Below are 12,857 nucleotides of genomic sequence, written 5' to 3' on the forward strand. Positions count from 1 at the left end.
TTGTTTTTTATATAATTTGAGCAAATATTAAATTAAGCAGTTACTCTCGGAGAGTGAGAGACAAGGATTAAAATAAGACATTTTCACTCAATCACGAAGCTAAATAGTCTTTATGGAGTGCCTAACCTGTCAATGTATTAAGAAAATGGTTCTGTGGCTTGGCTGAAATTTGTGTCGTAAGTGCGGTCTAGGAGAAGAACATGTACAGTTTTCTCATGCACTTGGAATTAAATGGAGGATTTATAAGCATGTTGCCAACTCATAAGGAAATCTGTGTATACGTACTTTTATATCATAGTAAAAAACCTTAGTGGTGTGCAACATGAACAGATACTGATTTTCATATTTGGAAATGTAAATTATTCAATTTTAATGTAGTTGTGGGAAACCTGTGCGTTAGGAGTAGCACAGAAGCAGGCAGCTGACAGAAGCTTGCACAGTCTTTGTGAGTTGTCTGAGGCAGAAGCATTATGAACAAAGGCAGAGTATATTTTTGGAATTTCATTAGGATAACTTAGAAATGGATTAAAGGATTTACTAAGACATTTCTTTTAAAAAACATGGTTAAAATGAGCCATAAAATAAACCAAGAGAAAACTGAAAATGAAAATAAAAATCATGTATCGTGTTCATAGTTTTAAAAGTTCTGTAAATGGATACAGGAATAGGACAGGGTCATCAAGAAAAACTCCTAATTCTTTTGTTTGTAGGTGTTTGAAATTGCTGAAATAGTTGACCAGATGTCACCTTGGGGCATGTTACGGATTCCACGACCACTCATTATGATCCGAGCATTCCGGATATATTTTCGTTTTGAGCTGCCAAGAACTAGGATAACAAATATCTTGAAGTAAGTAAGGCTGTTATCTGAAGAACAACAGAGAAGATTTCAGTTTTGACTTAGAAGACTGACTATGCAACTCAGAGAATGACCCTGCATGCTTAGTGGGCATTTTCTTCCCGAGTTTTAGTTCTGGCCAAAAAATTCTTGCTATTTTCCATATTTAAGGAATCATCAAGTTTCCTAGAATATTATCAAAACTGTCAAATATTTAAATAAAACTTAAACATTTGCTAATAACTGTAGCCAGCAATTTTGAACCAGTGGCAGTAAATTCTGTTACATTAATATGGGCACTTAATAATGAAAGTGAACTCTTTTAGTAGGGTAATACTCGTAAATAGAACTACATGAGCGCATGCCCTAACCATTGTGGTTACAAGCGTACATGTGTTGGTGTACGTACGGATACACTTACATGCAAGCAAACACAGATAAGTATGTTTGGTACAGCATGTAATGGCAAAAGCCATGTAATGGTAACATGAAAGAGTTTTTTAGTCTTGGGTATCAACTTTACTTCATCATCATATCTTGTCTGTATAAGTCATTAGATACTATTTCACAAAGGTTAGACTTTATACTTTTTATTTGGGGATTTTTTGTTCCACCTTTTTGTAGTTTGCAGCTGATTTAATTACCTTAACTTAGAGGTTTAGAAAAAATCATGGCTCCCTTTTCTGTCTCTGCCCAGAGTGAGAGCTCGGTTTTAAGGACAAATTTTCTGCAGGATGAAATACTACTTCCTCTGTGTGAACATTTTTTCTATTCTGGAGCTTTTCAGAGGAGGCTTCACATTGCCTGTGCGTTCACTGCCATATTTATCTTTTTGCCAGGCGTTCCGGAGAGCAAATCTGGAGCGTTTCAATTTTCCTTCTGTTCTTTCTCCTCCTGTATGGGATCCTGGGAGTGCAGATGTTTGGGACTTTTACGTACCATTGCGTGACCGATGACACACAGCCAGGGTGAGTTGGCCTGTGCAGGCACGGCGTGGGGCTGTTCTTTCAGTGCAATACGTATAATTGTAGTTAGTGTCAGTGAGTGTAAAATGGATTTAACAGATTAAAAGTAGTCCACCAAAATACACTAAGATAAATTGGGGAAAGAAAAATATTAGGAATTATGAAAAATACAAATCTTAACTATGACAGAGAGATTGCAAATTATGATATTGGGCTGCAGTCTGAGTTAGGGGATGAGTGACTCGGGGGGGAGGGCCGGTGAGAGAGCGGGAGAGCAGACGAGACTTTAAGAGGAGCATTACCACTTGCAGCTGATTTGGGTCACTGATGATTCACCAGCTTTCTTTGTATTCTTCTATCTTTTCCCAGAACATCTGAATATAGGGTTAGACCTAAAATATAGGGCAGAACTACCCCTAGAATCTCACACGCTTTCTGGATTAAGAGGTCACTGGGACTTGATGCTCGGATTTAGAGACCCTTTTTACCCAGCCTTTGGAAAATACTTATGATTAATATTTTACACTGGTGATTGAATATACATCATGTTTTTGATTCAGCACATAATTAGACACAAGATTAACTTGAGGTACAGTATAGCCTCCTGTCACTAGGATGGCTCATAAAATCACACCTAAGTATACGCTTACGTGTCCTGTTGAATTGCAGGCTTGATTGTATGCTCAACCACTATTAGGTTGCGAGATTCTATTACATCTATTTCTTCATTTTGTCCCTGTTTCTTTGGATATGGAAATGTTAGCTATGGAGTCTTCGCTTTAGTCAAAATCGGATCCTTTTATTCCTGTATTGAATTTGTCAGAACATAAAATAGAGTAGACAGAAAGCAAAACACTGCTTAATCTGCCACTGTGCTGAATAAGAAGTCTGATTATCTCAAAACTGTTAAAGATTTTTCTAAACTAGGGTCTATAAGCTCTCAAATATAAAATGAGGTTATTAAAAGTGTCAGATACAAAAAAGGTTACAAAATTTGAGAATATGCTAGATATTACATGGTATTTTCTTAACTAACAAAAATTGACTTTTGGGTATTTTCTTATTTATTTAATCAATACTATAGTAAAATATGGGGCTGATCTTCACCTAGACTGGAAATAAGATATTTCATTCTGACTTTTCCTCTTTTTTTAGAAAAAATATTTATAGCACAGATTTTTTTATAGTTTCCTACGGATGTGGAGAAAAAAAAAAATCTTTGTGAAAAATTTGTTTGTGGTAATGAGAAGATCTGTGATTCTGTGATTTACCTTTGTTCTTTGGAAAAACAATACGTGGAATAGACAACACTGGGAAAATCTGGCATCATATAATTTCTTGTGTCACTAAATACAGCTTTTCCCTGAAATTAGCAGAATAATAATGTTTGCAATATGGAAAGTTAAGTTCAAAACTTTAAGGTTGCTCATAAAACTTTTTCTAATTTCTTCTGCATGTGTTGGGTTGCTGTCTTAATACTGCATTATTAAAAAAAAAAAAGCAAAGTTTATGGAAACACCTCAATTTTTATTATATGAATAGGTTAAAAGGGTCAAATATGTAGTACATAAAAATAAAAACCTGTCTAAAATGGGTTAAGTTGGAAAAGTCAGGCATGCAGAATTAAGGAAATTTTAGACTTGAGATTGAATTTCTACCCTTAACTCCCTTTTCTTTCAGTATCATCAAGTATATATATTTTTAGCTATTGAAAAATTAAAAGTCTAATTTCAGTTGCTTTTTTGGTACCTGGGATAGGCACCTTCAGAAAGTAATTAATCACTTTTGCCATCTCCAAACCAGAATTGTAACTTTAAATTGCTCCCATGGTTATGTATGAGTACTATAATTACATTGAAAAACACTTTTTCCCTAGAAGTGCTGCCTCGTTTATTCTGACAAATGAATGGTGCTCACACAAAAAACTATGTATTTTTTTTCTTTACTGCTTGACATGTGGCCTTATACCTTACTTTTGGCATACTGCTCATTCCTACTCTGAAAACACTTACTTCTTCTTCTCTGTAATACTCATCGTTATACCTTGTGAACACTTATACATATCTGATCCTTTTTTAATTTTTGAGGAATGCAGTGCAGAAGCTCTGGGTGGAGTTAGGCTGTGCCTACTTCACATAGGTCAGGGCTGCCCTTCCCAGAGCTGGTTGCAGAATTTATAAGAACAACCACCATGGGCTGGGAAAATAAATATAGAGACAGAAATAACAGTTCTGATGCCAAAAGAGTACAATTTAGAGGCAGACATTGGTCCAAAATGTAGTTAGAAAGGAGGCAACATGCCACTTCTGAATCCGGGAGAGTTTATTAGCTGAGATGTAGTAGAGCACAAAAGCACAAAAATTGCCTAGACGAATTTTACTTCCATCTTTGAGGTTCAATTTCTCAACTTTATAATGAGGATTAAACATTCCTGTCAGAAGTTGAGTGAGTCTGTCTGTCTGTCTCAGGTGGTTCTGTTCCAGGCAATGGAGAGTAGCCGAAGTTGGCTGTACTTGACCTTAAATAACTTTAATAAGTCTTTAATGAGCCACAGCTGTAAAAACTCAGTATTTCTGCAAACCAGATCCCAGGCTCCCAAATCAAGATTAGAAAATGAAAAGCATCCAATTTGTGGCCACCTGTAAGAGCTTTAATTTAGGTGATTTGCCTCGTATTATGCAGAATTCTATGGGAAGTGACAAGGGTAGAGTCTTATTATTGAGGCCAAGACTTCATCTATTTCAGAAATTTTAGAAATCACTCTTTTTAAGTCTGCTGCCTTCTGAATTATAAGGGAGGCAAGTGTCTTTTGAAAATGACGTTTTAAAATCTTGCTATTCTTTTTTTATTTGAAAGGACGTGGCAGCCTCATCAGACACTCATTGCCTCTTTTACTGCTGCAGGTTCTTTTATCTTTCCATCCTTCTTGACGCCCACACTGCCTGACCTCCTGTCTCTCCTCCTCCTCAGTCATTTTCTAATGTTAACTCTGACAAACAAATACTGAAGTGAGCTAACTGTGGTCTGAGTTTTTTATTCACAGCAAAATCTGACTTCCTTCCAAAAGCTGAAAAGTTTTTCTTTGTTGTTTGATGATAAATCTTTTTTCCTCATTCTTATAATCTTTATTTTGCCAGACTTTTTTTCCCTACAGGGAACACTGTCTTCTTCCTAGACAATTTTCTCACTCAGTGTTCCCTTGTGGTTATTACTTACCTTTTTACAACTGTGCTGTCACAGCTTTTCCCTGATGATGTCTCCAACCAGGATATCTTTGTTTTCTGCCAATAAGTGGTATATTACGTGGGTTTTGTTAGTATGGCTCTTCTTTAGTTGCTTGAAAGACACACATTATGGTTGGAATGTAATGTATATATAATCCAATTATCTTGATAAATCCTTATATTATAAGCAGTTTGACAGGGGTTTTTTTGTTATATCTGAGATTAATTTCAAAGTAAACAAATATGGGGAGAATAGATTGTGTTCCTGAATCTACTGTAATTTACTCTCGGGCACCTCGAATATACAAAGGTACTTCACAAGAACAGGAGGGAGAAATTATTTCCAAACCACTGCTTTGGCTCTATTAGAGTATTTTATATATCCTCACACACTAGCTACTGAGTGTTTTCTTTATTTTTATTACGAACACATGTTTGACTACACAAAAATACTTTCATACTGCATAATTAGATTATATTTATTCCACAACAGTAAATTTTCCTTTTGTAATTCTCAGCTTGCATGGGAGCTAGGGGAAAGGAAGCCTTCCCTCATCAAAATGAAGAAGGCTAATATGGCTGACTGTCATAAAATGTAGTATGTTTCTATTTCTTCTTCCAAAGTCATTCTTTAAGTGCCTTTTTTTTTAACGCTTTCAGTAGGGTATAGATTGAGTATTTCTGTAGACCTGTCTGCCTTGTCACCATGGCAGTCAATTTAAAATCCTTCTTTGCAAGGTTTCTTGTTTAAAGTAGGAACTGCCCAGGAAAATAGATAAGAAAAATAATTACTGAGTAATAGAAGGATCTAAGAGTTGTTTGGTCATCTTTCCATCTGTCTATGGATAGGCCCCCAAAATGTCATAAAACAGCTTCAAAGACTCTGGTGCTGAAAGTTCACCACAATATCTAATAGAGGAAATATGAATAAGAAGAACAAAGGGGATTTGAGATACTGTCTCACATCAGCAGTGGGAAAATATGAATGGGTAATTTGATTTTTAAGAAAGGGAAGAAATCAAAGATCAAGTTGAAAAATCAACGTAACAGGACTTCTTTAACATGGCACATTAATTTACTGATGCTAGTTGAACAACTAGCACTGCTTTAATACTGCCTTTGGGATTTATTCCCAATCTCTGTTAATGGTGATATGTCTTTTGTATAAACTCCTCAGGGAGGAGAGAAATAGAAAAAAATCTTACTTTTCCAGGCCTGATCCTTTTTAGACCCCAACCGAAGTCAAGAAAAATACAGCATCAGACTAAAAGGAAGTAATTCAATCCAAATGGGATCCTATCAAAAGAACAGAAGAGACCACTGAGGTGATGGCCAGTGTTGGTGCCCAAAGGAAGCAGTCTTCAGGAGTAGACTCTCCTCACTTTCAGAGGGCATGTGATCTCTGAGCAGAAATCCTGATTTTATCTAGAACTGTTACATAGACAGTAATCCAAAACAGTTGGGCTGTTGACTCATTTCACACAGGCTTTCCAGTGTTTTTGTTTGCCCCACTCCATTTTGAGCAAGAAGGTGACCTTTTAATGAAGATCTACAGTAGAGTGATTGGAACCCAATAATGTCAGCACTTAGTGTCTCAGTAATGACACGTGCTTACCTGTATTAAGATTTGGAGCCGTTCGGGTTTACACAATTCTCTGTCCCAGTGAAGACATCAAAGTTTATTGAACTTCTACTCAGCCTGTCAACCTTTATGGGATTCCTCTCATTTTCTGTCTAGTAAATACTCCTTTTGAGTAAGCTGGAGTGAATTTTATAGACTATGGTGAAATCGGCTGACTATAAATACAAGAAATTGAATATCATAACAGCCACATTTCTATAACTACGACAACTCCAAGAAGTTCCGTATTTATCCACAAGATTTTTACCTTATAATCGCTGTACAGAATTAAGGCCTGGGGAGTACTGAAATTGCCACAAGAAATCTGCAGGAGGCCAGGATGCTGGAAGTCAGACATCTTCCAGTGTATCATAAAATTGAGGGAAAGGCCAGACATTATTAGAAAACCAGAATTGTAAGACTTCTTTCCACTGAATCGGCCAGGTGGGCCATCGGGTACTTTCTTGAATAGAAAGGCAGCTGGAAAAGTTCTCTTCTTTATATTGCAAGAGGAAGCCAGACAACCAATGGAGAAGTCTGTGGATGTCCTGACATGCACAGGTTAGACAGCAGTTACCACTGAGCAGTACATCTCCCTTAGCCTGGAAATGCTGTGAGGAAGAGTCACTTCTGCATATGCAAGCAGTTACAGGAAATAGTAAGAAAGAAGTTCTAAAAGAGACTTCATCTCAGTTTCCATCAGTGATTGATCTCACATGTTGTTTTGAAGACCAAGTGACTGTTTTCAGTTTTGTACTGCTTTCTGGAATGTGACGTCTAAATTTGATTCCTGTCCCAGTCCCTTGGATTACTGCAATTTGAAAAGGTCTGGGAAATGGACTATTCATCCTGACATACTTATGAGCAGACTGAAGCTATCATCTCAGCTATTTTATTATTTCTGAGGACTTGTGGAGGGTGGGTGAGGAACTGGAAGGCAGGAAGACAGCAGAAGTTTAAAAAGGAGGAATGGATTAGAGACAGGGAAAGAAAAGCCAGGTAAACTTAACTTCTGTCCCTGAAAGAATTTTGTAGTGAATAAACAAACAAAAATTTGTAAGCAGCTGGAAGATAACAAGGAAGTGAGTAGCAGCTAATATGGATTTGTCAAGAGTAAACCATGTCAAACCAATATATTTATCTATGGCAGGGTAACTATGAGAATTGGAGAGAAGAGTCGATGTCATAGACCTTTATTTTAGGAAGGCTTTGTAACAGTCTCACAGGACATTTTTGTAAGCTGGCAGGAGAAACATAGTTAACATGAAAATAATCATAGAATAGGTGCAAAACTGCTTGGAAAACATGCTCAGCGAGTTGGTATTAATGGCTTGTTCTCAGAAGAGAAAGAGTAGGGATCCACATACGTCTGTCTTGTGCTATTTGGAGATTTCATTAACATCCTGGATGATGGCAGATAGAATATACTTATTGAAGTGAGGATGACATGTGGTTGGGAGGGACTGCAAACATTTTGTAAGGCAAGGTTAGAATGAAAATGATCTTGACAAATTGAAGACATGCCCTGAAAAAGTTGGGTGAAAGTCAGCAGGGACAATACACTGCACTTAGGAAAAAGGAGCTGTACAAATACAGCTTTGTGAGTGACTTCTTAGGAGGTAGTTCTTCATAAAGTGATATGGGAGCAGAGGTCAACAGAATTTCATATACGTATAAAAATGTATAAATTGTAGTGTCAGACAACATATACACATAATTTGGAGAAAGTCTAAAGGAGGGGAAAAGGGAATGGTCACAGATCCATAGAGTAAAGCTGATAAGGAGCGTTTGGCAGTTTTTTAGCTCAGCTGAAAAGAAGTAGTGGACAAATAGCAGGTTTTGAGTGCATGAAAACTGTTGCACAGGGAAAAGGAATCTGATCTCTTTCTGTACTACTACTAGGATAAGAAGTACTTGTATTAAATTTCAGGAAGAAAATTTCAGGTTAGATAGGATATCAGGAAAAAACTTTGCAGTGGTAGGGATAAGGCTGCACTAGAGTCCATTCCTTGTAGAGGTTCTGCATTTCCCCACTGGAGATCTTTAAAAAAGGGTGTGGGAACTTCTCTTGGGAAAGGTAGAAATATTCTGGGGCAGGGAACTGTATTTAATGTCCTGATGAGTGTTCATATCCAGCCTTATTTTTCTATGATTCTCTGTGGTCCTTCTTGACAAAACAGATATCAAGTATCATTATCTTCAGCATCCAAAGACCTATTTGCCTTTGCTACATCTCTTTTAGAGGGGGCCACACTGAAAGTGGGGAGGATTGGATGCAGGAATGGAACTATTGTGTTAGGGCAGAGGTGAGAGAATAGCTTGCTGCATCTTGTTGGTTTCTCTCTCTTTATGTATAACTAAACTTTGCAGTTGGGGTTAGACCATGTTCTTGGATGTTCCAACCTCATTTTTCATCCTACCCTACATGGCATACCCCATTCTCTCACCAAAGCATGCTTCTTACTATCAGAGGTGTTATTATTCATTTGGTTATTATTATTATTCGGTTGGTTAGGGAATCTGTTGCACCGGTTATTTTTAACTCTCTCCTTACAATTGCAAGCAGCAACATAGGAAGAAACACATGGGCCCAGTCTACTAATACATGGCTCTGTGACTGGTGCCACTGCCACAATTTCAGTTTTTTTGATAATGGGGTGGCCTACATGGAAGCTGGCTTTCCAGCATCAGATGGATTTCACCTTTCTCAAAGGGGGAAGAGGGTCTTGGCTTGCAAGCTAGTGGGGCTCATTGACAGGGCTTTAAACTAGACTCGAAGTGGGAGAGGGATAATATCAGGCTTACCCATGACGAGCCATGGGATGACACACCAAGGTTAGAGGGATGGTGTGCTAGTGAGAGCCCTCTGCCTGTTTCACCAGTGAAAGACTTCAGAGGAGCTAAGAGGTGTTTATCTAAGAGAGCGACATGGCCAACAGCCCAACTGAATTGCCTCTACACCAGTGCATGCAGCATGGGCAGCAAACAGGAGGAGCTGGAAGCCACCATGCTGCTAGAAAGCTATCACCTGGTTGCTGTTACAGAAACTTGGTGGAACAAATCCCATGACTGCAGTGCGTCTATCGATGGCTGCAGGCTGTTCAGAAGGGACAGATGAGGAAGGAAGGGCAGAGGTGTTGCCGACTATGTCAGGAAATGGATATTGTGTGAAGAGCTGTCTCTGAAGAATAGCCACAAGCAGGTTGAAAGCTTATGGGTAAGAATCAGATACTGAGGCAACAAAGGGAACCTTGTGGTTGGTGTCTACTACAGGCCACCTGACCAAGGGGAATCTATTGATGAAGCCTTCTCACTCCAGTTACAAGAGGCATCGTGCTCGCAGGCTCTCATCCTGCTGGGGGACATCAACCACCCCAACATCTGCTGGAAAAGTAGCATGGCAAGCTGTAGGCAATCCAGGAGACTCTTGGAGTGCATGGAGGATAACTTCTTGTGCCAGGTAGTAGACAGCCCTACCAGAGGGAATGCCATACTGGACCTGTTGGTCACCAGTGCATGGGAGCTAATTGGTGACGTCAAGACTGGAGGCAGCCTGGTCTGCAGTGATCATGCTACGGTGGAGTTCGCAGTCCTGAGGGATATGGGGCAGGCAAAGAGTAAAGTCAGGACCCTGAATTTTAGGAAGGCGAAATTCCATCTCTTCAAGGAGTTTGTCACTAGGACATCCTGGGAAACTGCCCTCAGGGACAAGGCAGCAGAACAGAGCTGGCAGATCTTGAAGGATGCTTTCCACAGAGTGCAAGAGCTCTCAATCCCCAGGTGTAAGAAGTCGGGAAAAGAAGGCAAGAGGCCAGCATGGCTGAGTGGAAACCTGATGGGCAAATTAAAGGGCAAGAAGGAAATGCACAGGTAGTGGAAGCAGGGACAGGTATCCTGGGAAGAGTACAGGGACACAGCCTGGTTGTATATATATGGGGTCAGGAAGGCCAAGGCATGGCTGGAGCTGAACTTGGCAAGGGATGCAAAGAAGAATAAGAAGGGCTTCTATAGATACGTCAGCCAGAAAAGGAAGGTCAAAAAAAGCATACCCTGCCCTGATGAGCAAGACTGGCAAACTGGTAACAGTAGATGAGGAGAAGGCTGAGGTAGTCAACGACTCCTTTGCCTCAGTCTTCACTGGCAGTGTCTCTTCCCACACCTCTTGAAGGGATGACCTGCAAGACGGGGACTGGGGGAGCAAAGTCCCTCCCACTGTAAGAGAAGATCAGGTTCGTGACCACCTGAGGAACCTGAACATGCACAAGTCTATGGGACCTGATGAGATGCATCCCAGAGTCCTGTGGGAAGTGGCTGATGTAGTTGCCAAGCCACTCTCCATGATAGTTGAAAAGTCCTGGCAGTCAGGTGAAGTCCTTAAAGACTGGAAAAAGGGAAACATTACACCCATTTTTAGAAAAGGTAGCAATGAGGACCCTGGGAACTACCAACCTCACCTCTGCGCCTGGGAAGATCATGGAACAGACCTTCCTGGAATCTATGCTAAGGTACATGGAGGACAGGGAGGTGATTTGAGACAGCCAGCATGGCTTCACCAAGGGCAAGTCCTGCCTGACCAACCTAGTGCCCTTCTATGATGGAGTACCAATGTCCATGGACAAGGGAAGAGCTATGGATGTTGTCTATCTGGACTTCTGCAAGGCCTTTGACACAGTCCCTCACAACATCCTTATCTCTAAATTGAAGAGAGATGGATTTGATCGGTGGACTGTTGGGTGGTCACATCCAGAGGGTAGGGGTCAACACCTCAATGTCCAGATGGAGATCGGTGATGAGTGGTGTCCTTCAGGAGTCCGTCTTGAGAACAGTGCTCTTTAATACCAATGACATAGACAGTGGGATCGAGTGCACCCTCAGCAAGTTTGCAGATGACACCAAGCTGAGTGTTGTGGTTGACACAGCTGAGGGACGGGATGCCATCCAGAGGGACCTGGACAAGCTTGAGGAATGGGCCCATGTGAACCTTATGAGGTTCAACAAGGCCAAGTGCAGGGTCCTGCACCTGGGTCAGGGCAAGCCCCAGTATCAGTACAGGCTGAGAGGGATGAAGGGATTGAGAGCAGCTCTGTCGAGAAGGACTTGGGGATCCTGGTGGATGAAAAGCTGGACATGAGCCGGCAAAGTGCGCTCGTAGCCCAACCGTAGTTCAAAGGCCAACTGTATCCTGGGCTGCATCCAAAGCAGTGTGGCCAGCAGGTGGAGGGAGGTGATTCTACTCTACTCCGCTCTAGTGAGACCCCACCTGGAGTCCTGTGTCCAACTCTGGAGCCCTCAGCACAGGAAAGACATGGACCTGTTGGAGCAGGTCCAGGGGAGGGCCACCAAAATGATCAGAGAGATGGAACACCTCTCCTATGAGGCCAGGCTGAGAGAGTTGGGGTTGTTCTGCCTGGAGAAGAGAAGGCTCCGGGGAGACCTTCTTGCAGCCTTTCAGTACTTAAAGGGGGCTGATAAGAAAGATGGGGACAGACTATTTAGTAGGGCCTGTTCTGATAGGGCAAAGGGTAATGGATTTAAACTAAAAGAGGGTAGATTTAGACTTGATATAAGGAAGAAATTTTTCACAGTGAGGGTGGTGAAACACTGGCACAGGTTTCCCAGAGAGGTGGTAGATACCCCATCCCTGGCAACATTGAAGGTCAGGTTGGACAGGGTTCTGAGCAACCTGACCTAGTTGAAGATGTCCTTGCTTATTGCAGGAGAGTTGGACTAGATGACCTTTAGAGGTCCCTTCCAACACAAACTGTTCTATGATTCTGTGCTATTTGTTTTACAATAGCATAAAACGTGTTTCTATTCAATCTTTACACATATCCCTTTCCCTCAACACTGCTTATCCAGCCTGTTACCTAGTCAGTCCTTCAGTCCCCTGCCCTCTCCCTCTCATATAAGACAGAAGTGTTTTAAATAAATTTCCAGAAAAGCCCCAATATCCTTCTTTCCCTTTCTCTGTAGCATAGAACAGGCTCATCAGCTGCCTTTATACTCAGTGAACCACATTGTACTTGACACATGCACCCCGTTCCCTCTTCCAGTGCCTAAACTACTGGGCACCCTTCTATCCCTGCTGTAACAGGCTCCACGAGGCTCACTGATGGCTGATTTGCCTAACTTCCAACAGAGACTCATAGTTTACTGCCCACTCCCTCCCTTCCAGGTCCTTGTCTTCATCCCTGCCCTCCTAGCTTGCC

General features: G+C 40.8%; 1 protein-coding gene across 2 annotated transcripts in view; it reads left to right on the top strand.

Annotated features, from left to right (window-relative positions):
* The window catches only part of NALCN (sodium leak channel, non-selective), a gene marked incomplete at both ends in the record, with an annotated part of 249,303 nt that overhangs the window by 19,170 nt on the left and 217,276 nt on the right, over positions 1–12,857 (top strand). For both annotated transcript variants that reach the window (XM_082006124.1, XM_082006125.1), the window contains 2 exons: positions 711–850; positions 1,678–1,806. In XM_082006124.1, the coding sequence (XP_081862250.1) occupies positions 711–850; positions 1,678–1,806 (269 nt within the window). The remainder of the gene's footprint in view (positions 1–710; positions 851–1,677; positions 1,807–12,857) is intronic.

This window comes from Phaethon aethereus, assembly GCF_964289735.1.
Source record: "Phaethon aethereus genome assembly, chromosome: 1".
NCBI classification, from domain to species: Eukaryota; Metazoa; Chordata; class Aves; order Phaethontiformes; family Phaethontidae; genus Phaethon; species Phaethon aethereus.